This window comes from Panthera pardus, unplaced genomic scaffold, assembly GCF_024362965.1.
Source record: "Panthera pardus isolate Hobbes unplaced genomic scaffold, ASM2436296v1 HiC_scaffold_6, whole genome shotgun sequence".
Taxonomy (NCBI): Eukaryota; Metazoa; Chordata; class Mammalia; order Carnivora; family Felidae; genus Panthera; species Panthera pardus.
This window is the reverse complement of record NW_026526991.1, coordinates 15,468,871-15,494,241: the sequence shown is the minus strand read 5'-3', so window position 1 is coordinate 15,494,241 and position 25,371 is coordinate 15,468,871. Positions and strand designations below refer to the sequence as shown.

General features: G+C 38.0%; 2 protein-coding genes and 1 pseudogene across 11 annotated transcripts in view; all 3 read right to left on the bottom strand.

The window, feature by feature from the left end:
• Positions 1–380: 380 nt before the first annotated feature.
• On the bottom strand, positions 381–9,141 carry MTERF2 (mitochondrial transcription termination factor 2). Of its 8 annotated transcripts, none has more exons than XM_019446684.2 (4): positions 8,933–9,141; positions 7,719–7,874; positions 6,929–7,048; positions 381–1,801 (listed from the first exon to the last, which is right to left on the bottom strand). In XM_019446684.2, exon 4 carries the CDS (start codon positions 1,754–1,756, stop codon positions 587–589), a length of 1,170 nt encoding a protein of 389 aa, XP_019302229.2. In that variant the 5' UTR covers positions 1,757–1,801; positions 6,929–7,048; positions 7,719–7,874; positions 8,933–9,141; the 3' UTR covers positions 381–586. The 8 variants fall into 8 exon arrangements, with proteins under 8 accessions (XP_019302229.2, XP_019302230.2, XP_019302228.2 ...); XM_019446685.2 differs by having other exon boundaries at positions 7,719–7,832; XM_019446683.2 differs by lacking the exon at positions 7,719–7,874.
• A 3,356-nt stretch (positions 9,142–12,497) lies between these two features.
• Positions 12,498–25,371, bottom strand: part of CRY1 (cryptochrome circadian regulator 1) — a 93,395-nt gene continuing 80,521 nt past the window's right edge. For 2 of the 3 annotated variants that reach the window (XM_019446690.2, XM_019446691.2), the window contains 10 exons: positions 24,074–24,258; positions 23,587–23,675; positions 22,660–22,800; positions 22,267–22,578; positions 20,120–20,271; positions 19,681–19,883; positions 19,479–19,574; positions 14,267–14,338; positions 14,087–14,190; positions 13,041–13,142 (listed from right to left, as the gene is read on the bottom strand). In XM_019446690.2, coding sequence (XP_019302235.1) covers positions 14,087–14,190; positions 14,267–14,338; positions 19,479–19,574; positions 19,681–19,883; positions 20,120–20,271; positions 22,267–22,578; positions 22,660–22,800; positions 23,587–23,675; positions 24,074–24,258 — 1,354 coding nt within the window. In that variant the 3' untranslated portion in view covers positions 13,041–13,142. Of the gene's footprint in view, positions 13,143–14,086; positions 14,191–14,266; positions 14,339–19,478; positions 19,575–19,680; positions 19,884–20,119; positions 20,272–22,266; positions 22,579–22,659; positions 22,801–23,586; positions 23,676–24,073; positions 24,259–25,371 lie in introns of all 3 variants that reach the window. The other variant, XM_053895633.1, reaches the window with a different exon arrangement.
• On the bottom strand, positions 15,737–15,852 carry LOC128775237 (U2 spliceosomal RNA; annotated as a pseudogene).

The window sequence follows — 25,371 nt, the reverse complement described above, 5'->3', positions numbered from 1 at the left end:
TGAGATGGTCAGTTTTAAGCTCACCACACGAATAAGCTCTATTCTTTTTGGATGAGAAATACTTTGTTCTCAAAGGCACTTGCTTATCCCAACCAAGAGATGAAATCAGCTTGCTCTTAAAAAAAATGTATTAGAAGTTTGCTTATTGTTTCACTTAACACTAATCTGTAGAATTCAGACCACATTAGGGCGATGTTTCAGAGCTGGTGGTGAGGAAGAAGACGGAGTCTGTGTTCCAGATGAAATGTGCTATTTAAATAAAAATATATCCATACTTTGAATTAAGGGAGTGTACTTGTCAGTATCTTAGAAATGATTCACTCGCAAAGTATCACTCTGATGTGCCATTTACTTACTAGTATAGGAGTTTTTGAAATAGCTCAAAGTCAAAATTACCAACTTTATTTAAAATAAATGCAGTTTATATCTTAAAATATAGCAAATGAGTCAGAGATTATCTACTCAGATGTAACTTAAGACAACTCAGAAGCTAAGCAGTTTCTTAAAATTACTAGTGCCTACAAACTGACTCCAGTCCCTGCTACTCAGCTTCACTCTGCAATGCTAGAAAGCAGCAGTCTGCAAGTTACTCTTCAATGTTTAATGGTGCCACGGGGTTAAACAATGGCCTTCCTTTTTTGGCCTGAATTTTGCCGAAGTTAGCCTCAAATTCTTTTTTTGTTCCACTTAGATTTACCAGATGTCCATCCTTTATTCTATAGCCTAGGGAATTCAGTTTCTTTATCCTGTACTGTACTATCTGCGGTGTTAATTCAAGAACCATTGGCGTCTCTTTTATCTGAGCTATGGAAATTCCTTCTTTCAATAATCCCTGAATTCTCTCTTCCAAAACTGGAACAGAATAATATAAAATGGCAGGACATTTCAAAACTAATTGCCTCAGGTCATGATCTGTGCACTTAAAAACATTTTTAGAGAAGGAAATGCTGTTCTGTATACTTCTGGGGCAAGGATGAAAAAGAAATCCTTTGAGTTTGGAGAGAAGCTGGAGAATATCAAAGTTTGTGAAACCTTGCTCCTGGAGAAACTCTAGTGTTTCCTTTATAGCTGCAGAAGAATTCAGCAAAATAAATGGGTTTTGGCTTAATAATTTCAGTAACCAAACTTTCACGTTGGCCTCGGAGCCACCTAAATTTAGGTAACTCTCTTGGAGAATACTTATCATTTGCTTATTTTTCTCAATAGGATTATGAAAAATATTAGATGCAGTTGTCAAAAACCTGCTAATGACCACATTTTTGAGTCCCAACTCTTGAAAGAACTGAATGTTCAGCTTCTGAGTTTCCTGGTCTGTAACAGTAAAGAAAGATTCTGGAAACTGTTCTATTAACTTGACTAACTCTTGCTCGTTTTTGCAGACCAACTGCCAGAGTTCTCTCTGGGTGTTAACAGCCGTTGGACTGCAGACAATTGCTTCTGGGCAGCGTTCCAAAATACTGGCTACAGCGGTTTCATTAGCACCTAGTTGTTGTAAAACATTTGCAATTTCTTCAACATAGGTTTCATCCTCAAAAAGTACCCATCCTTTTAGTCTGCGAATTTTCCCGATGTCGACTGAAAATTTATAGAGCTTTTCCACTGTTCTTTTATTTTCTTTGTTTGACCGATGATCATTTGTATAGGTGAAGCACGCTAGAAAGGGTCTGTATTTTGGAGCCGATAGCATCTTTCTGAAAGAACACAGCCTGCAGGGCTGGGATCTTATCAGCAACTTCCACAACATGCCTGCAACCATTGGCTAATTGCCACCGTCCTGGGACTCAGAAGGTACTTATTGCACCTGTAAGAAAGAAAATGCAGGTTTTAACACATGGAGCACAAATTTGGGCTGTCAGCAGTAAGCACAGAAATAACATGGATGTAAATTAGACAGGAAAACTGCATTTTGCCAAAGTTGGCTTCAAACTTTTTGTGGAATATTACATATATCCTCTTAAATGTATAAAGTAACTAACATACCTCATCACAACTTAGACATCTTCTACACTCTAAACATTGTGTGAGCTTTGCCACAACCTTGTGAAGTAGTTTCCATTTTACAGATCAGTAGTAAGGCCACAAACAGTTCAAGGATTCAAAGACCTCAAATGTCATTCTGATACAAATTCCCTTTTCTACAACTCGTTATGTTTTTCTTTAGGAGACACATTTTACTAATACACACACACAGCTTTTGTTTTTTTTTTTTTTAACATTTTACATTTTCAAGTTTATGTTTAGCTGAAGCAAATACTTATGGGGGGGGGAGTCATCTCTAACTTTATATTTTAGAGTAAATACTTTTGCTAAATAATTATTACCCAAAGTCATTTTATTGAAAATAATAAGTGTAAGCTTGTTTCATCAGAATTATGTGAAAATCCTTTTCATAAACCTAAAATTAAAGAAAATCTTAGCTAGGCAAAATGAGATACGCTGTGACTGCCCCAGTGGAGCAGTGGGCAATCACACTAAGTGGAACGGGGTCCATACTTGCACAATAGTCTAACCAGCTGCCCCCACTTGACAGCTTTACGTACCTAGAGATGGCTACACTGTGCTTCCTGCATTATCGACTTCCGTGCTATTTTCTTGTTATTCTCTGGTAATTAAAACATGCCTAGTTTACTGTTTGAACTTTCAGCACGTGAGAGTGGTTAAGTGTCACATCCCTGGCATAAAAGCATGTAGTGCTGAACTATTTAGCTAGTTAACAGCCTTCCTTATTATTTGTAGGTTTGAAGGAAAGTTGAAAAAAGCCATAATCCAATCCCGGATAGTTGTGAAAACTATTTAATAATGCCATTGCCACATATGCAAGGACTTTTCACTTTCAAGCCTGTCCCAACTAATGCAAATAAATCACTATTCTCTAAGGAAAAATAACAAGTAACAATGTTCTCATTTTGGTTTACCATTTGTAATAATAGCTCATTGTTAGTGTCCATGGTGTCTAAAATAACTGTAGGCGTAGTTTCTGTTTTACTTCGAGTGGTTCAACCAGTTTTTTTTTCTTTTTAATGTAATTCCTAATACTAGTTTCCTTTAGATGATTCCTAAAGAGCCAAGATATAAATATTAGGCTATTTTATAAAATTTCTAAGAGGACCATGGATTTTAACAGGAAGGAAGAGGGAGATACTGCATAATGATGGGCACATGGAGCCCCACACCCCACAATCTCGGGCCTCACATCTGTACCACATGCTGGAAGGAGCATGGACTCCATGGCCAAGATGCCCATGTTCAGTCCTGGTTCTAATTTATGGGGTCATCTTGGGAAAGTTACTTAGCCTCAGATTAAGTATGTAAACAAGTAGTGACTAGAACAGTGTCTCACAGTAAATGTTCAATACTACTACAATATAGTAAATGTACTACTACTCCTCAGGATCATCTGTAAAATGGAGACAACTTTAACTTGACATAAACTTTACAGGAATACCGTGAAGGTTCAAATGCATGTCCAGGACTATGCACAAAGCCTGGTACATAGGAAGTACTCAATAAATAGTAGCCATTACCAGGAAATATCTGGAGCTAAAATTCTTGTAGTAATAGGAGTTTAAATTGTATTTTAGACAGAAGTACATTATTTACAAAGAGTAAGTGAAACCTGTGAAAACTATTTTAAATGCTTCGGTCGTCCCAAGTGACAGTTTATAAAAGCAATACGTTCTCACTTCAGAGGATCCGCCCCACTCTGAAAAGAATAAGGAAGTGGAAAAAGTCACAACTCTACCACCTATAGACAACTGTTCATATCTGACATACATGTCTGTTGTTTTTTTTCTGATTCTTGCACCCTTTATAATTTTGAACTACATACAAGCAAGGTTACCTGGTATATGAGAACTAGGGTGTAAGCTCAGCCTCCAATTTGAAATTGTGAAGACTCAGAATTTTTCTTGAAAATGTCTTAAACCGGCACCACATTAAATACCAACATAATGTCTTCTAGGTAAGTCCAGTCTGGCAAGGGGTTCCCCAAGCACTGGAGCAGATCCCAGTGTTTGGCTAAGCACCAGATGAAATAGTTGGCTTAGTGTGGGGGTCACATTACACAAAATGACAGACTAAACACTAGCACCACATTGACCACAGCAAGATGCTCCTGCCCAATGAGGCTGAGGGTAAAGCAGGCCGTCTCACATTTCCTGCTTACTCCAGGGTGAACCATCATGTGCTCAGGTGGGTTGTCTCATAATTAAAGCTGCCTGTCTTGCTCTTTCTTTCTCTCTGATGAGCAAACACAGTTGACGAAGAAAAGTGAAAAGCACAAATGTTGTGAATCCTCTGTAATTAACACACATTTATATATACACAGTTTATTTATTCTTTTTTTTATCCACTCTAGGTATCTAAACTTGGCATCAAAAGCACTCTAAACATTTAAAATGAGCACATGACATATGGGATAGATATAATTTTGTGATTCATTCCCTAACATCAAGTATGCTATTATTTTCTTTTAAAATGAATTCCTAGGAATGGAATTATTGAAGAGGAGCTATGTGAACATTTGAAAAGCTAGGTTGTTACTTTATAATCCAGAACAAATGTCAGATGACCTTGTCACAAGCAGTATGACTGATTTTCTCATTAGTTTTAATTCTATTTTGTAAAAAATGAACACAACACTAATTTAACTTTGTTTTCTTGTATTAATGAGGCAGAGCTTAATGAATTATTTTGACCATCTATTTCCTTTAGTGAATTAGCTATTCCTGCCTTAAAAAAATTTTTTTTTAATGTTTGTTTCTTTTTGAGAGAGAGAGAGAGAGAGACAGAATCTGAAACAGGCTTCAGGCTCTGAGCTGTCAGCACACAGCCGGACATGGGGCTTGAACTGGGGAACTGAGAAATCATGACCTAAGCCGAAGTTGGACCCTTAACTGACTGACTCACCCAGGTGCCCCTATTCCGGCCTTTTTAAATAGCAATCTTTCTGCTTTTTAAAAATTGACTTATATAAACTCTTCATATATTAAAAAAATAATCCTCTTGTTTTTGGAAAGATTTTCTCCAGTTCACTTTTAGTTGTTGAAGGTACATTCCAGCATACCAAAATGGTTACTTTTTTTTATTGTGCTAAGATATAAATTTTTCTCATTTAACCTTTTAAAAAAAATTATTTACTTATTTGTTCAGAGAGAAAGTCAGAGTGTGCGCAAGCAGGGAAGGAGCAAAGGGAGAGAGAGAGAGAATCCACAGGCTTGATGCTCAGCATGGAGCTCGACGCAGGGCTCGATGCCATGACCCTGGAATCATTACCTGAACCAAAATCAAGAGTCGGACACTCAACTGACAGAGTCACCCAGGCACCCCCCATTCTTACCATTTTTAAGTATACAATTCAGTGGCATGAAGTAAATCCACAATGTTGTACAACCACTACCATGATTTCCAGAGCTTTCTCATCACCCCAAACACAAACTCTATTCCCATAAAACAGTAATTCCCCACTCCTTCCTCCTCTCAGCCCCCTTGTAACTTCTATTCTACTTTTGGTCTCTAGGAATTTGCCTATCCTTGGTACTTCATATTAGTGGAGTCTTACAATATTTGTCCCATTGCATCTGGCTTGTGTCACTTAGCATAATGTCTTCAAGGTTCATACATAATATAGCTTGTGTTAGAACAAAGTGGTTAATTTTAAGTGGTCGAAGGGTCATGGAAGTTTCCTTTGATGATTCCTACTGCTTTATGCACTACATGATGACAAAAATTCACCCATATGTCCTTCTATATTTTTGTTTGATTTAAAAAAGACAGCTCCTTTAATTCACTTGAAATTTCTGTTATGAGTGACAAGTCTAAACAGATTATCAACAGTTTGGCTATCTCCAAGCACTGTTTTTGAGCAGTCCTTTCTTTCCCCATGATTTGTGAGGCCTCCTTTACTATACATTAAATGTAGCTTTGGGGCGCCTGGGTGGCTCAGTTGGTTAAGCATCCAACTCTTGCTTTGGCTCAAATCATGATCTCACAGTTTAGGAGATCGAGTCCCAAGTTGGGCTCTGCACTGACAGTGTGGAGCCTGCTTGGGACCCTCTCTCTTCCTCTCTCTGTCCCTCCCCAGTTCATGCTCTCTCTCTCCCCAAATAAGCATTAAAAAAAAAAAAAAATGCAGCTTTTCATTCTACCTAGCTTCCATCCTCAATTCCCTATTATTTTGCAATTCCCTGAATAAGCCAGGAGGCTAATTTCTTTGCTGCATACTTGGCCCCCTCTGCCAGACCATTCTAAAACAATCTCTGGGGCAACTCACTCTTGCACATCCCCCACCAAGGATGTCAAATCTCCTCAGCTTGGACCTCTAGCTCCCCTCAACCTCTATTCTACTCTCAACCAATGCTCTTGCCTCTAATCTGTGCAAAGAAAGGAGAGCAACTCATCACACCAAACTTAAATCTTCTGGTATCTCCCCTCTGCTACAAGTATACCCTTCAGTATCCAGGGTAATCCCTGCTCCTGTACTGATCCCAACCTGTCTGGCCTGAGACATCCAGACCCTTTCTTCCTTGTAAAATCACTCTTTCAGTTGTCCTCCTCTCTGGGGCTCCCACCCTTCAATTCAAAGTCTCTTCTCACTGCCACTCCACCTAAAACCCTATTTTCTCTTACTCTCAGTTAATTCTCACAGATCTTTTTCTCTCCATTTCCTCCCCTCCTCCCTACATAGATCCCAATAAAGACAATTTCCATGTGATTAGAGCCAATGAGCACTTTTAGTTCCTCTCTCTTTTGACCTCTGCAGCTTTCAGCACAGTTGACCACTTTCTCCACGAAATATTCTCTCACCTGATTTCCAGGACTTCCCATCCTCCCAGTTCTCCCCCTTCCTTCCTCCACTCTGACTTCCCTTTATCTGTCTCCTTTGCAGGCCCATCTTCAAGACTTGATTTAGACCCTCTCCCCTTCTTACCTTACAGTTTCTCCTTAGAGATCCTATTTTCATCCAGGGCTTCAGTTAATCACTTGAGCTTCTCTCCAACTTTTCAAAATGTGATCTTGTCATGTCCCTGCAATAAACTTTTCAGTGGCACTTTAGGATAAAGACATAAAACAAAATAAAAATGCCTTATACCATGGCCTAAAAGGCCTCTCTGTCTGGTCTCTGTCACCACCTGAATCTGTGCCTGCACCTTCCCCACCCCCACCCCCACCGCCAAAAAAAAAAAAAAAAAAAAAAAAAAAATCCACCAGTTCTTTTCAGTCTCTGGTGCTCTACACATTCACACCACAGGGTCTTTGAAGACTGAGGGCTGTTCCCCATGCCCAAAGTACCCCTGTCTAACCCCTAGGTCTGTCACTTTCTTAGACCTCCTTGACTTTCATAAACAGATGAAGCCTCCTGCCCCCATTACAGGCTCTCACAGCACCAAGGACTGCTCCTTGGTGCCACTTGTCACTGTTGCAGCTGTTCATGTGTTGTTTCTGTCACCCTCCATGAGGGCAGAGACTGGTCATCACCATGTTCCAATGAATTGCTTCCCTACACTTCACTAGACTGGCATTTGCTGACTCTAAGAGGCTGGGCAGGTGGACCTTTGTGTGTGCTCTTCCACAGCACCCTGCTCTTGACCCTAACTCCTCTAAGTTCTTCACCCATTCAACCAGTTTTTTTCTTTTTCTCTTCTTTTTTTTTAAGCTCATGCTGTGTTGTTAGACATTACACTAGACACTAGCTCTTCTGCTAAAATGTTTCTTCATACCTTGGGATCACAAACAGCACTGGAGAACCTGGTGAGAGCCACACACTCTCTGCAAGCACTGGGAGGGCAAGGTCTGTGTGCCATTCTGCTCTGTCTCTCGCACCCAGCAAAGAACTTGGTCCACAGGGGAACAAAATCAGTATTTGTTAACTGAAACTAAATGAACAAACCAAGTTGGTGAGGCATCCTAATGTGGTGGGTAAAACTGTGATCTGTATGGGCTTAACTCCTGGTCATTAGTTGTGCTGTGACTTAAGGAAGTCATGTCACCTTTCTGTGCCTCAGTGGGGAGTGTCAGGAAAACGGGGACCCTACATCCTGGGTGACTGTGAAGACTAAATTGGGCTAATACCATAAACTACTTACAGAGTATTCAGAAAATTTATTATCACAACAACCCATTTTAATTTTTTTTTTAATGTTTATTTTTGAGAGACAGAGACAGAGAGACAGAGCACGAGTGGGGCAGGGGTAGACAGAGAGGGAGACACAGAATGCGAAGCAGACTCCAGGCTCCGAGCTGTCAGCACAGAGCCCGATGCAGGACTCGAACTCATGAACTATGAGATCATGACCTGAGCCAAAGTTGGACGCTCAACCGACTGAGCCACCCAGGCGCCCCAACAACCCATTTTAAAGATGAAGAAACAGATGCAGGTAAAGTAACTTGCCCAGGGTTGCTCAGCTAACAAAGGGCAGGCCTTGGATTTAAACCCAACAACTTAGTTCTAGGGTACAGCTCTTTCCCTGTGCCCTACACAGTAATAATGCTCTTAGCAAATGTGTGTTAAGTCACAATGTGGGCTATTCTGAAGCATTTCTGAGGAGTGAAATGCACAATTTTCATCCTTAACAGTCCTCTCTACAACACCAGTAATTTCAATTAGGTTCTACCTTTATAACATGTATGATCTGCCGACAGTTTCAAATTAACCCCAGTGTTTATAGGTAAAAACGAGGACCGAAGGAAAAGACTCTCGGGCAATAATCCACAGCCACACACCCATCTCGTGGGGCCCGCGCGTTTCCAGAGAAATTTCTGACCTACGGCGCCGAGGCATCCGCCCCCGCCAGGCAGACGGAGTTGGGCGACTGAACAGGAGACTGGTTTCGCCGTGCGCGGCCCAAGGTCCCCAGCCCCTGGCCCCCGCCAGTCGGCCCCTGCGATGCTGGTGGTGCTCACCCCCAGGGGCGGAGAAGGGGTTGGGACTCACCTGTCCGCTCCGTCGAAGACACAGTCGGTCCCGGGTCTCTGGCTCCGTCCTTCCTCCCTCCCCCCGCGAAGGTTTCCCTTGGTGGGCCGTCTTCCCCAGACCTGGGAACAGGATCAAGGTCCCGAGACCAGGGTCCCAAGAAGCCGGCGAATTTCCCTCAGGAGTGCCACCCAGGCCACCAGCCCCTCTACCCACAGCCAATCACGAAGCAGGAGACCTGAGAGCCCCCCCCCCCCCCCCACCAGACGTGAGCTCGCAGACGTATGTCCCCGGAGTCCCAACGCAACCAATCAGGGCGCAGGACACAGGTTACGTGACCCTACGCAAAGCGGGGCTGCGCGAGGAGGCCTGCCAGCGTGGGAATCAGCTTTCCTGGGAACAGAGCCAGGAGCCAGCAATTACTGCGGGCTGTTTTCACACCCTTTCCTTACCAGCATTTAGGAAACGGGAGTTCCGGTCGTTTTGTCCCTTGAGGAATGTCACCAGCCCATAAGAAAAAATGTAGAATTCAGAAGCCGCTGTATCTTTTAAGCAATAGCCATTTAGAATTCCCAAAATAATTCCATAGGAAAGAACTAATTTATAAAAGAAATGTAGTCAAAACAAAACAACCCCCAAACCTCTTTGGAACATATCTAGTCTCCCTGCTACCCCCCCTCCCACCCGCCCCCAGTAGCCAGCGACTGTCTGATTCGTCTTTAAAAGCCTCTCTCCTGCTGCGTTCACCTGAACACTTGTTTTTTTCCGACAAACTGTCCAGTTCCATTCTAATTATTACCTGTGATGCTCACCTTATAAACTAATTTCTCCTTAAAGCCAGTCTCAGTGTCCATCCCATTTATTCTCACATTTATCTATCAATCAACAAATATTTATGGTATGCCTATTAAGTGCCAAGCATGTGAAACCGCAATGAGAAGACACCGGTGGACAAGACAAAGGGGGTTTTAAAAGTACATTCCCTGTCCTGATGGAGTTTACATGTAGGACAGTGGAGGACAAAGACATTAACAACAGATAACATGATGAATCCCAAGTACAGTTAAATGTTTCCAAAGACAGGGTGCCCCCACCCTGCCTAGTTGTCCTATGCTCCTGGGTAGAGCTGGAGTCAGGAAAGCTGTGATTTTCCCAGGCTGGAGGTCTCTTCCTTCATGTGTTTCACAGCACACTGTGCACAGTTCTAACAGCCTGAACTCACACCACTGTAATTCTTCCAGACTGCCCTCTCGCCTCGTGAACTCCTTGTGGATACTTAAGAATTTATTTTCCTATGAACAATATTTGGCACATGATAGGAACTCAGAAAATGCTAATTTGAGTCTACCCTTAATATTCACTTTGTGCTCAACAGGCTTTTTGAGAGGGACCAACATCTGCACCTTAAATTACACAGACTAGCAACAAGAATCCTAGCTCCTTCTCTCAGGATCATCTTTGGTCTCCAGGATATTCTAGAATTAAATGAGTAGCTAATGTATATGATGAAGTCAGGGAGTGATTGTCCAGTAACCTTTCTTCCCCTGAGTTACCCTTAAATAAAAATCCTATTACTCATGGCTTTATTGAACACTTTTTCCTGCGATATAAGGATTTGGGGTCCGGACCAAACAAAATGTTTCACTGCATTTAGGAAAAGGAATTGGAGTAGGTTACAGAGAAGAGAAGGAAGTCAAGGAATGTAGTAAACTCAAGCGCCTTACAACTGCAGGCTGCAGTCACTGCTCAGGAGGGAGGGAGCAGATATGTACACTAGGGAGCTGGCAGCTTAGCTTGTACCAGGGTTCCACAGACTTGTGTAAGAAATGGTAATACCTATTACCCTGTGCATTGTAATCAAAACTTGAAACTGACCAAGTCAGCTCTGTCAACTGTAATAATAACTAAATGCTACCTGAAGTTTTTTCCATTCCAAATATTTAGTGAATTTCTAGGACAATACAACCAGGGGGGGGAAAAACAACAATAACCCTTGGATGGAGAGACAGAGGAAAGAAGCCAGTATAATGCATATTACACACATACAAAAATTACAAACATGTTTGAAATTGTGGGGAGATCCTAAAGTTTCTAGTACTTAAGAGATGCATTAGAAATAATACTGTTACTGGTCTTTTATATCCCAAGTTACTAATTTATTTCAAGTGAATGTAAAAACAAAGACTTTATGTAGGTTCTTTCAAAAGCTTGGTTTCCTCAACTCATTTTTTCCAAGATGCTAGAACAGAACATGTTTGGTAATAAGATTTCAAGATATAATTTCTTGAATGAATAAAAGGCCTTAAATTCCTCAGCCACAAGCAGGATTTTCAGAACAGTAGCTCCTCTAGTTACGGGAAACCACTGCATTCAAACATCTACTCAACTGGAACACACTGACTGCTACCTGTCTTTCCCTTTCAGTGATTCTTTTTATTTACAATTCAAACCAAACTGAAAAAGCTTTGCAAAAAACCCCCTAAAAACCAAATAGCCCTATGTTTAAAACAAAATATCAATGCCTATGCTGAAACAATGTTCTTTTACTAAAATATTTATTCTCATTAAAACGGAATCTTTTATTCCCCTGGATGGTGATGGTAAATCCTAGGTCTATGAATTGCTCGGTGCTGTACAGTACAATCCGGTCTAAAGAGTAGCTTGTTATATACAAGTATCATGAAAAACAGCGAAAATATCACTCCTTATTAACAGTGGTGAAAGAAGAGAAGGCATACTTTTTTCTTTTCTCAGTAATGGACCTTATCAATTAGTATTAATCCATTATCTAGGATACTTTTTAAAATGCTCATCATATAAAAATGTTACTGTTTCTGGATTTTGGATTCAAATGACTCTTACTTTACTTTTTGATACAATTATCTCACTGAACATCTATCACAACTGAAGACTGGGAAAATAAAAAAATAAAAGATTGGAATTCTAAAAGACAAAAACTTGCCTACAAGAGACAGGAATGGGATAATAATAGTAATGAAAATAATGACGGCTACCCAGAGCTAGAGCATACAGCTAAGCAGACTGTGCCCTACACAATCCAGGGAGCTACACAGCACGGCAGCCCTGCAGCTAACACTTAGCGAGCTCCCTACTGCGTGCCAGGCACTGTCACGAGCATTTCATATGTAGTATGACGGAGATACTACTCTCCCCTCCATTTCAAAGACAAAAAAGAAGGCACAGAAGGTTAATAACTTGCTCAAGATCTCAAAGCTAATGAGTTGCAGAGCCTGGCCTTTGACTCCAGAGCCCACATTATTAACTGTAGTGACTAACTCATAGTTACAAGCCCCATTACCTGAAAAAAATCTCTTTGGTTTTAAATCCTTCTTGCAGATACCTATTTTTGAAAGTACAAAGTATTTGGAAGATAGTAATCTTATCTGGAATAATTTTGAAAAATACTATTTTACTACATATTGGAAGTTGTTCCTTCATTCAGAATGGCTACATGCGGTTTATAGACTCTCTAATTTGTAATCACATCTCATATAACAATGCTCTCCCACTTAACTAAAACAAAAACTTAAAGAAGAAAAAAACAACCACCACCAAGTACACAAGATTCCATATATGCATATACTTTAATAACAAAGTCACTTAGCTGTAAATGAACAAAGGGAGACAAGGAGAACTTAACACATGATACTTCCACAGATTTGCGTCAAAACAGGCATACATGAAGCTTTAAAACATATTGTCTGTGTTAACAGAGGCTGTAACTACCAATTGTGATGGCGCATATTTTCTAAAACATTATTATCAAAGAGTGTAAAGTTAGATCAAACAATGATGTCAAGAAAATTTTGTCCTAAAATTTTAACAAAGTCTTTTAAGAAAGTCTAAAAACCTCCTATCTTCCCACATTGACACTCAAAACATTAATTTTTATATCAGGATATCAGTTTGCCACTTTAACTTTTACCATACATGAAAAATTATCAAAAATATATTGATGGGTCTATACTAACTGTGACTATTTCTATTTACATTAAGCAAATTTTTTATCAAGTTCTTTATATACAAATTACCATTCATCCTACGTGAAATTCATTAAAAAGTTTAAAACTACAGAAATGTCATTAGAAACAATGCATTTCAAAATGTAACTGCTTTCCATCAATGAAGGACATTTTAAAATAATTTAACTGAAAAAAGTATTGAACTCCCCACCAATTTCAGCTGCAACAGTATTCTTCTTGAATGTTTTCTGTGATTTAAGGGGAAAAAGAAACTGGGTAAAGTTTGATTTCAAGGAATTAAATGATAAAAAAATTGATGAGTGTTTATTGATCTTCAAGAAAGTTACAATCTAAATTAGGTTGGCACTAAGAAAACAGCAATATTTAAAATGTTTTATTATTGCTGTCCATATACATATATATTATTACTGAAGTATAACTGACATACAATATATTAGTTTCCAGTGCACATCAATCACATTGATTCAATAATTATATACGTTACTCAATTATATACTTACTGTAAGTATAGTTAGCAATAATTTTTAAAAAAGCACACAGTTTAAGATAACTGAAGAAACAAAAGTCTTTAAAAACTGGCAAATGCACTGTATAGATATTTTTCATGTAAATTTAAATGATAAAATAATATGCCACATCCAATTCAACTGAATATAGCCATGGCTTTTTTGATAACTCTAAAAAAGGGCCAGTTTTTTAAAAAAATTAAACTATTCCCTGAAAGAATTTAGATTTCAGAAGTATCACAATACATAAAAGAAACTTATAACATTTAAGAGGCAAAGATGCGGGGAAAAGTTCATAAAGGGATTATATTAATACTACTTACAATAAAAAGTCACTTCGGTTGTTTTAGACTCATGGTCACATAGTAAGAAAATGAAAAAAATGTCTTTTTCTGAGAAAAAAACTTGAGCACAACATCATAAGTTTTTCAAATTTAAAGATCATCAATTAAGATGATCACTTTCAAAACTGAGTGAAGCACTCTGTCCAGTACAGATGCACTTCTCTTGTCTAATAATTAAATGGTTTTGTAACAATTACTGAAAAGTTAATGCCTCAGTTTCTCTAGTTTGAAAAAAGAGATTAGTTCTATTTTGGAAACTGTCTTAATTTATGTTGATTACACACTCCACTAAAGCAAGAAATAAGGCTTTAAAATATTTACCTAATTAACGCTCTGTCGCTGGACCTTAGGACCAATACTCTGTGTATCCTCTTCCTGACTAGGACGTTTCCCACCACTGAGACCAGTGCCCATGGAGCTTCTTCCTACGTATTTTAAAAAAATGTATGTTTACGATAGGAAAGGTAAAAAGAACAGTATGCTCAAATGCTTCATTCTTACCTTGCTTTAGTAAGTGAGTTTGCTGACTGTCTCCATGAGTATAATGTAAAATACCACTCCCCTGAGAGCAACCTGTTAGTATTTAAAACACAGTAAAATTATTTAAATTCTAAGTTGTATGTATTAAGACTACAAATCCAATTTTTAGTAACTGTATTGGGGCATTTATGCTTTTTCAGACTAAACCCCAATCCTTCATATGAACCAAAAACCATATGCTCAAATCAGGAAAACTTAAACTTAGGGTCATAGAAATGTTGACTTTTGGCTCAAAGGCAAAATCACTAATAATCATTTTCTAAAAAACATTTATTTACTGCATGACAACGAGACACTTGATCATAGAAGGAAAATATAGGGCAACCGTGAGATATATATCCTTCTTTCACCTCTTGTGCCTCTATTCCACATTCTCCCCTCAGAGCCTGTCCAAAACATATGCCCTTGGAGATAAGTGAATAAGGGCCTGCCAGATGAGAATTTAACAATTCAAATCACACAAGAATTCAGAAACAACATGGCAGTTACCTAGCAATTGTATCAACCCTTCTAAAAAGAACCAGTGTCACAGGAGAATGGGTTGGCACAGGAAATAGGTTCTAGAGAAACATTTTTGTCAGTGTGTCTAGATAATGGACAAATATGAACATTCTAGCCCCTACAGAGAGGTCACCTTGGTCTGAGCAAGATAAGCTACTTATTTCTTATTATAGTTTCATGCTCATCAACTTCCTCTGGATAAAGAATTCAGTTTTTCAAAGTACTCAAAATTGGGAAAGTGGATCAGGGATGAAGCCTTCTATCATTGGAAAGGGATACCTCCACCATAAATAATGAATTAGTGTTCCTTGATATTTTAAGTCACATGATTTTTATTTTTTCGTTTAAATTTCAGTCAATATACAGTGCAATATTGGTTTCAGGAGGAGAATTCAGTGACCCATCACTTACATACAACACCCAGTGCTCATCACAACAAGCACCCTGATTTTTAAACTTCTAGTGTGCCCTTCACAGTCACCTCTAATTAAACTAAAAACCCTCAGTTCTTGGGACCTGTAAGGCTTTTAAGGCTGAAGGTCAGACTCTGGACTACGGCAAATTTACCACTGAATGGTGCTACTCCTCCTGGTTTTACCATTGGCAGGGCTTCCCCTAATAGTGATACTTGTCACCTTGCATTATTGTACAAGATTTATTTAAAAAAAAATTTTTTTTTAATGTTTATTCTCGAGACAGAGACAGAGACAGAGTGTGAGTGGGGGAGGGGCAGAGAGAGAGGGAGACACAGAACCCAAAGCAGGCTCCAGGCTCTGAGCTGTCAGAGCCTGATGCAGGGCTCGAACTCACAAACTGTGAGGTCATGACCTGAGCTGAAGTTGGACACTTAACTGACTGAGCCACCCAGGCACCCCAGTACAAGATTTATTTAAAACTTCATGTAACAACATGAATGTACTTAATTCCACTGAATTATACATTTAAAGTGGTTAAGTGCTAACCATTTATATGTGTGTGTATATATATCATATATTTTATAATCAAGAAAACTTCACTTGATCTTGGCCAAAAGGCCAAGAAGCGATAGAATCAAGAAAGCTTCAACAAATAACTTTCAACTATCATATTTATTCATACTTTATACATTTGTTGCATGCTTGTTTATGCTAAAGGCTGTAACAGGTACTAGGGATACAAATATTACTAAGACATGAGGTCTTGTCTTCAAAGCATTTACAGTCAAGTAGATGACAGATACATAAAATCACTAAGCACAAATAAGTGTTACTAGGTTTTAGGAGGGAAGTTTTTATAGCACACAGTGGGGACACTGAAGAAGGAAAAGTCAATTTTACTGGAAGATTCACAGAGGTAGGCTAAATCACAGGCTAGTCACCTCATTTTCTCAAGTTAATCAAATTCATTCTTCTTCCAGTTCTAAGATAAATGAGAATAATCTCATAAACGAAATACTGAGTGAAACCAGCCAGGCCAAAAAAAAAAAAAAAAAAAGATTACAAACTATAGGATTCTATAAAGTGCAAAAAATGGGCAAAAATTATAGTATTAGAAATTGGGAGAGTGGCTACTTTTGAAGAGGAGGCGGTAAATTAATAAGTTCAATAAATACATTCAGAATTTCCTTAAGATGGCATTTTATTTCTTTAGAGAGCTAAATGATAAGCAGACACTTAGACTCTTCCTGAGTCCCTAAATTGATGAATATCTCAACTGCCTATAACTTCCCCATAAAAAATGCAGTAAGTTATATTGTCACAAGAATAACAGTACAAGAGACAATGAGTAGAGCAAAGAGCTTTGCTGAATCAACTGGCTTATGACTAGCATAGCTGCTTATAAAAATCAGAAATCCCCACATTAACTGTATCTTCAGGGACATTACAGTGGTTAAATTTCAAATGCCAAGATTATATAAGATGACAAATCTTAGAATGAAAATAGCTTTAAACAAACTCCCATATTTCTTATTTCTAAAAATCCCATGTTTTCTAAGGGCAAAAAGTTTGTATGATCACAGTCCTCTTATGTTACACTATCAATAGCACCAAAAGGATTTTTCACTCATAAAATTCGAACTTAAAGACACTGCGGGGGGAAAAATCGCATAGAAAATGTATTCAAAGGAAACATACCAAAAATTTAATAATGACTGTCTCTAGTGGATGGAATTGTGGGTGATTTTTATTTGCTGTTTTCTATTTTTCTGAATTTCCCATGTTCTCTATAGTAAATAGTTTTTTTAAAGCAGTTTTGAGGTATAATTTACATACCATAAAATTCACCTGTTTTAAGTGTACAATTCAATAATTTTTAGTAAATTTATAGAGTTGTGTAATCATCACAATCTAATCCAGTTTTAGAACATTTTCATGCCCATTTGCATTCATTCTCATTCCTACCCCTAAACCTAAGATAACCATTAACTTAGTTTCTTTTAAAGGCATGCCTTTTCTGGACAGTTCATATAAGTGAATTGGGCAGTATGTGGTCTTTTGTGTCTGGATTCTTTAACTTAACATAGTATTTTTGAGGTTTATCCATAATGTAGCATGTACCAGCATTTTATTCCTTCTTATGAATTAATATTCCATTGCATGGATGTACATTTTGACTTATTATAAATGAAACTATTGAAAACAGTCTTATGATTCCTTAAGTCTTCGTGTAGACATATGTTTTCATTTCTTTTGGACAGACACTTAGGAATGGAGTTTCTGGGTTGTAAGTTAAATTTATGTTTAGCTTTTTCCAAAGTGGCTATAACATTTTACAGCCCATCTCTCAACAACGTTTGAGGGTTCCAGTCTCTACACATCCTTTACAGCACTGGTTACTGTCACTTCTTAGGCACTCTTTTTTTTTAATGTTTATTTTAAAAAAAATTTTTTTTAAGTTTATTTATTTACTTTGAGAGAGACAGAGACAGCACAAGTCGGGGAGGAACAGAGAGAGGGAGACAGAGAATCCCAAGCAGGCTCTGCACTGTCAGCTTGGAAACCAATGTGGGGCCTGAACCCACAAAACCTCAAAGATCATGACCTGAGCTGAAACCAAGAGTTGGATGCTTACCGACTGAGCCACCCAGGCGCTCCAAATGTTTATTTTATTTTTGAGAGAGAGACAGACAGAGTGTGAGTGGGGGAGGGGCAAAGAGAGAGGGAGACACAGAAACCAAAGCAGGTTCTAGGCTCTGAGCTGTCAGCATAGAGCCCGATGTGGGGCTCGAACTCACGAGCTGTGAGATAATGACCTGAGCTGAAGTCAGATGCTTAACTGACTGAGTCACCCAGGTGCCCCTGAATGGGTATTGTTAGTGGAAAAAAATTAAGTTAAAAATTAATAGGGTGGCTGGGTGGTTCAGTTGGTTAAGCATCCGACTCTTGATTTCGCCTCAGGTTGTAGTCCCAGGATTGTGGAATCGAGTCCCACGTCGGGCTCTGCAATGAGCACGGAGCCTGCTTATGATTCTTTCTTTCTCCCTCTTTCTCTCTCTCTCTCTTTCTCCCCGCACCCCCCCCCCCCAACTCCCCACCGCCTGCCTCTCTACCCCACTTGGGCTCTCCCTCTCTCTAAATTAAAAAGAAAAGGAAAGGGGCGCCTGTGTGGCTCAGTCGGTTAAGCATCCGACTTTGGCTCAGGTCATGATCTCGCGGTCCGTGAGTTCGAGCCCCACATCAGGCTCTGTGCTGACAGCTCAGAGCCTGGAGCCTGTTTCAGATTCTGTGTCTCCCTCTCTCTCTGACCCTCCCCTGTTCATGCTGTCTCTCCCTGTCTCAAAAATAAATAAGTAAACGTTAAAAAAAAAAAATTAAAAAAAAATAAAAAGAAAAGGAAAAACATTAAATTAAAAATTAAATAAAACCTAAAACATATTACTATCGGAGGCGCCTGGGTGGCTCAGTTGGTTAAGCGTCTGACTTTGGCTCAGGTCATGATCTCATAGTTCGTGGGTTCAAGCCCATGTCAGGCTCTGTGCTGACAGCTCAGAGCCTGAAGCCTGCTTCAGATTCTGTGTCTCCCTCTCTCTCTGCCCCTCCCCCGCTCCCACTGTGTGTGTGTCTCTCTCTCTCAAAAATAAATAAGCATTTAAAAAAATTTTTTTTAAATTATTATCATAATTAGATTATGCTTTGTTTTATTTTAAGTACAAAAATACTTCAATACATCTGTATACAAGTTACACAGAGTATTGACCTTTGATATGCCTTGTGAGACACTATAAGATAAAAGCCTACAAACAGGATAAGTAGAGGGAAAAAATGGATATGCTTCAGAAGTATCTAATCCTTTCAAATGGAACAAAAACTGGAGGGAAGAATGCTTTAATAGCAAGTCAAATCCTCAGGATCTTTCCATAATCACTTGCTCCCATTTCCAGGTCCATAATGCTCTCTCCTTCATCTGCCTACCCAAATTGCTATCCACCCCACAATCTTCCAAGAAAACTTCCTGACCTAAATTCTACTATGTGTAAAGATGTTTTTCATCTCTAAAATGTCACTAATGAAATGAGGGTATACATGTGTGAGTGCATGTATATACACATGTATGTATGTGTACAAAGAACCTACTATACAAAGATAGATTACAAAAGATAGATTTTTTAAAAACGTAGTGAGGATTCAGTAAATATGTATTTGATTATTAATCTCTTTATGTTACTAAGTGTAGAAAATTCCTTTTCACTTACTTCCACTGCTGCTACAACCTGGAATATTTTCTCCAGGAGAATATCCCATGAGGCCTCCATTCCCATTAGGATTAGAAGGCACTGATGCAAGAAGACCTAAAGGGAAAAAATTTCCTATTAAGTTATGCTCAAGATCAAATTCAAGGATAGGTACACATAAACAACTGCCAAAGAAACAAACAAAAGGTAACTGCTGACATACCTAGTCCTCTATATCGTGAAAGCTGCTGATAAATCTGTTTCATCCTCTCAATATTCAAACGGCTTGCCTCAGCATGGTTCACCATCGGTTTAGGATAATTAACTCCTATCAAACATTTGGCTACCTTTTGGATACCTTCTGGTGCATTCCAGGGATCATAGATATATTTTGCAGGGAAACCTCTTAGGACAGGCAAATAACGCCTTTTGGGAGAAGGAAGAAAAACTATTAATAAAATGAACTATAAGCAAATTATAACAAACAAATTATTAGCTATGAATAATCAAAATCAAGTTAATACCATTTAAATGATTCGTTTACCCATCTCCTCATTTCTGCTGCCCATGATAAGTAGGGAAAACCTTAAGTGTTGCTTAAACATAAAAATTTCTTCCTGGATTAGTTATTCCAAACTGAATAAAAATCACCCTTGATTTACCTGATATAGTCTCCATTGGGATCTGTTCTCCTACCAAAACCAACGGGGCAATAGCAGTGAAAAAACTGTTGGAAAAAGGAACTACAAGACAGCCACATCCAACTTCCAGCATTTATGCTCCAATCTGCATCAAGCAATAATTCTTCAAATACCTTCAGAAGTAACAGTAACCAATTAGTTTGTACACATACAATTCTCAAAGCAACCATTTTCCAGGTCTCTGTAGATCAAAAGTCAAGGAAAAGAAAATCTAGCACAGAACTATAAAATTAAACTTTCTAAAGTCAGCCTCTTTGTCAATGTTCTGTTCTGTAATGAGTTATTTCAGGGAAAGAAAAATATAAGTAATATAAGTGAATTTCTGAATAGAATTCACCTTTCTAATCTTTGCCGGTGGTATTGGGACCAGGGTAAAATACTCAAGTCAACGATTCAAATAAACATGAAAGAAAAAAGCAGTGAACATTTTTGAGAAAGCAAACATGTTACCAAATAAATCACTAACAAAACTTTAGAAGCTTGGTACCACTGGCCTACATAGAGGGAGCACTCAAATATAAATGACCTTTATGGGAATGCAAGCTGGTGCAGCCACTCTGGAAAACAGTATGGAGGTTCCTCAAAAAATTAACAATAGAACTATTTTACGACCCAGCAATTGCACTACTAGGTATTTATCCAAGGGATATAGGTATGCTGTTTTGAAGGGACAAATGCATACCAATGTTTATAGCACTATAAACAGTACTATCAACAATAGCCAAAGTATGGAAAGAGCCCAAATGTCCATTGATGGATGGATGGATAAAGAAGATGTGGTATATATAGACAATGGAGTATTACTCGGCAATCAAAAGGAATGAAATCTTGCCATTTGCAACTTTGTGGATGGAACTAGAGGATTTTATGCTAAGTGAAATTAGAGAAAAACAAACATCATATGACTTCACTCATATGAGGACTTTAAGAGAAAAAAAAGATGAACATAAGGGAAAGGAAACAAAAAATAAATATAGGGAGGGGGACAAAACAGAAGAGACTCTTAAATATGGAGAACAAACAAAGGGTTGCTGGAGGGGTTGGGGAAGGCTGGATGGGCTAAATGGGTAAGGGGCATTAAGAAATCTACTCCTGAAATCATTGTTGCACTATATGCTAACTAATTTGGATGTAAATTAAAAAAAATAAAAATTAAAAAAATATATATAAATGACCTTTAAAAATGCACTAGCATTATAGAGTTTAAATTTGGAATTCCTTGACCAAATTAAAATGAATTTTTATAAATTCATTAAGTGTTTGCTATAACATCTACCTCACGTACAACTTTGTACTAGGAAATATAGGAGATGCAAAAAAAAAAAAAAAAACCCCAAAAAAAGGATCAGATGGGGCGCCTGGGTGGCTCAGTTGGTTGAGGGTCTGACTTTGGCTCAGATCATGATCTCATGGTTCGTGAGTTTGAGCCCTGCATCGGGCTCCATGGTGACAGCTCAGAGCCTGGAGCCTGCTTCCGATTCTGTGTCTCCCTCTCTCTGCTCCTCCCTGGCTTGCACCCTGACTCTCAAACATAAACAAACATTAAAAAAATTTGTTTTTAATGGATCAGAAATGGTCCTTGGATAGGGGAAAGTTATGTTATAAACAGGAAGGTAAATCAAGTCCTATTACATATAACCACAAGATGATGTCATAAAATGCAGTATGTTTCACTTTACATACTAGGTTACTAAAAAGCTGTGATTTTGAAGTGAAGTAAAATGATACAGGCTTAAAATTTTACAATATAAATTCAATATTTCTAAGAATTCCAGGTGAATCCTTTTTTGTAGTAGAAATAATCACCTATAAATATGTTAATCTAGTAAGTCCAGAGTGTTATTAAACCTTATAGTTCCCTTGATGGCTAGGCTGGTTCAGTCTCTGAAATGACTTTAGGTTAATCAAACCAGTTTTCACATTTTTCCTGTCTGATTATACCATTCTGCTCTCCAAGAGTGTGCCTCTTTAGGGATTTAAATTCTTTACCCACTGAAAAAATTAGACTATAAACGAATCTACATAATAGACAACTTATAGGAATTGTTTAATAAAGTACAGAGTCTTTCAAAATAAGACTGTACCATATTAGTTAGCAGAATACTTACTTTCATTCCTTCTTCCCAACTAATCCACAGGTCACCTCGGGTCAGGAAGCAAGCAACTGCATGTCTGGCTAAATGGTGAATCCAACCCTCCTGACGAAGCTGTGTCATGATGGCATCAATCCATGGAAAGCCTGTCCGTCCTTCTGCCCATTTTGCTAAAGCCTCAGGATTCTTATCCCAAGGAATCTGAACACAGATGGGGTTTCCTTCCATTTTATCAAAGCGTGGATTATTTGTTGCTGCTGTATAGAAAAATTCACGCCATAACAGTTGCCCATAAAGGGAAAGGGGAGGGGAACTGTTCTTCTTTACCTAAGGTTAAAATGCAAATAAGTATTGTCAGCAATTTTTAAAAAAGTATTCTGAAAATCAAGCTTCAGTTTTAGATAGTACCTTTTTGTAGAGATCTGTTAGTTTGAAGTAAAACAGTCGACATGACAAACAACCAAATCGAAGATAAGGACTGAGTCCAGTAGGGCTAGCAAGCAGTGAATTTGCATTCATTCGAGGTCTTTCAAAGTTTGCCACCCACGCCTGAAAATACACAGAGAGAATCATGCTAACTAATTGCCTTTTCCATTTTAAAGAGTATTTAAAACTGATATATATTTCTTTAAAGTTACATAGTTCTGGGGCGTCTGGGTGGCTCGGTTGAGTGTCCAACTCTTGATTTCTGCTCAGGTCATGATCTTATGGTCATGAGATCAAACCCCGCTTCAGGCACTGTGCTGGGCATGGAGCCTGCTTAAGATTCTCTCTCTCCTTCTCCCTCTGCCCCTCCCCTGCTCACACTCTCTAACCTCTCTCAAAAACAAAAACAAAAAAAAGTTACATACTTCTTGGAGAATATTATCTTATTATCCCAGCCACAATCATGTTTTAATAAAAAACACAGCAGAATACAATTAAGCATTCTTTTGTTTTAGCCATCCTGGTGTAGCACATACTCATATGAAATAAATTACCTTCAAATTCCTAACACGAAGCTGAGAGCACTTTCAACCTGTCTCCTTGACACTGAGGTAAAGGTGAAATAGAAGAACTTTATCTTAGCTTCAAAGTTATGGTCATCAGATACCAGCTTACACAGAAAGAAGAGGTAGTATTGGTAGTAGCTAAAGAGGAAATAATCAGCAGAGGAGGAAAAAAAATATCTAAATGAAGAGATGGTTGTTAATTTTCAAACAATTAGGTCTGTGCTGTTTTAACTATTTCTCTCAATTCCTCTTGTTCAACAGCCTACTTTTTGGTTTTAAAAAAGAGTGAAATTATTCTTTAGATGCCAGTTTGGAAATACAAGCATGATCTATGTTATCATACTTTTCTTTCCAAATGCCGTTCCAAACGTGTAAGTGCTTCAGTTTCTCCGCCTGGCCATACTGCAGAGGGTAAGCCATCTGTATCAAAACCTAAAAAAAAAACAAAAAGAAGAAAAAAGAAAAAATATTCTTCTGGAACTAAAATAATTTTTATTGAACCGCAACAGGTAGGAAAAAAATACTTTGCAGAATAATTTATGACAGTAGCATAAAAATGAACTGACGGCCCTGGGTAACTCCTCATATATAAGGATACATCATGGTCTCTATTCTTTAGGATGAACATCTTAAGGTGATCACAGATAGATCACATTTATAGAACACATAAATAATGTACAGATTTATCACTTCTTAGTTTAAGAGCTTCTTTTAGATTTTTTTCTCCTTTCCCTCTAAATGCAAAATACTTTACATGTCAAATTAGAAGTGAGATTTTCTGAGTGATTTATTAACTCTTAAGCTCTGCATTTATTACCATTTACACCTACCAAGTTCTTCCAATGAAGGGACTCCATATTTCTCATCATGGTCATCAGACAGAGGAGTTGTGCACTTTTCTATTAGTTCTGAAGTAATTGTCTCTACGGGTATCTCTAGTGGTTCCATTTTGCTGATGAGAGTCTGGAATCTTTTATAAGTAAGAGGTGGCTGTCCACCATTGAGTTCAATGATCCTAATAACAAAGTAAAATAAAAATATAATTTGACTGGTAAGTTCTGAAAAGGCTTAAAATCAGAAAATAAAATTAATTACTTAAGACTTCTAGGCAGATGTAAGCTTCTTATACAACCATGAAAATTACTAAAGTAGTTATTGAATCTAAAAACCATTCTCGCAATTTTTTAAACATCTGCTACTTGTCAAAAATATACAGTATGCAAATACCAAAACCTTTAAGACAAAGGGCATCATTAAACACCTATGAGTGAAAAAAACAAGCAGCTAAATTAGCCTAAAGGCAATAACATAAAAATAATACATATGAAAAGGTAAAAACATTAAAACTCAGCTCAAAGAATCTCTTAATCGTCAGTAAAAACTAGACCGGACCAATACAATATCAAGGAGCAATAAGCAAGTCTCATTAATTAGGATTCTATATTACTGTAGTGACAATCACTTGCTATTTTCTATTGTGCTTATCATGCATTTGTTTAAAATGTCAGCATATGTATCTTATGTACATTTTACATTCACTTTTGATCACTGATTGCCTCAATCAAGTTATACTAAAAAGAAAAATTAGCTTTGACAATGGTAGCTTGGATCAGACACTATTTGGGAATAACCAATTATTTTCTTTTACGATGGCCATTTGCTTGACATTTAGCCCTAATAAAGAAAGACTGTAAAATTTAATTCCTTCATTTTATGGATCAAAAACTAGAACCTACTGAAAGAGTTAAATAAGTTAGTCAAGGTTGCATAACTAATAAATAGGAAATCAAGGTTTCCTTAATCCAAATATAGTACATTTTTACAAAGTTTTTAACTTAAATTCCAGTTAGTTAACATACTGTATTATATTAGGTTGAAGTGTATACTTTAGTGATTCAACACTTCCATACAACACCCAGTGTTCATCACAAGTATCCTCCTTAATCTCCATCACCTATTTAACCCATCCTCCCAGTCACCTCCCCCTCTGGTAACCATCAGTTTATTCTCTATAGTTGAGAGTCTGTTTCTTGCTTTGCCTCTCTCTTTTTTTCCTTATGCTCATTTGTCTTCTTAAATTCCATTTTTCCTTAATGGTGTATAAGAATGCAAAAAGATTTCTGCACAC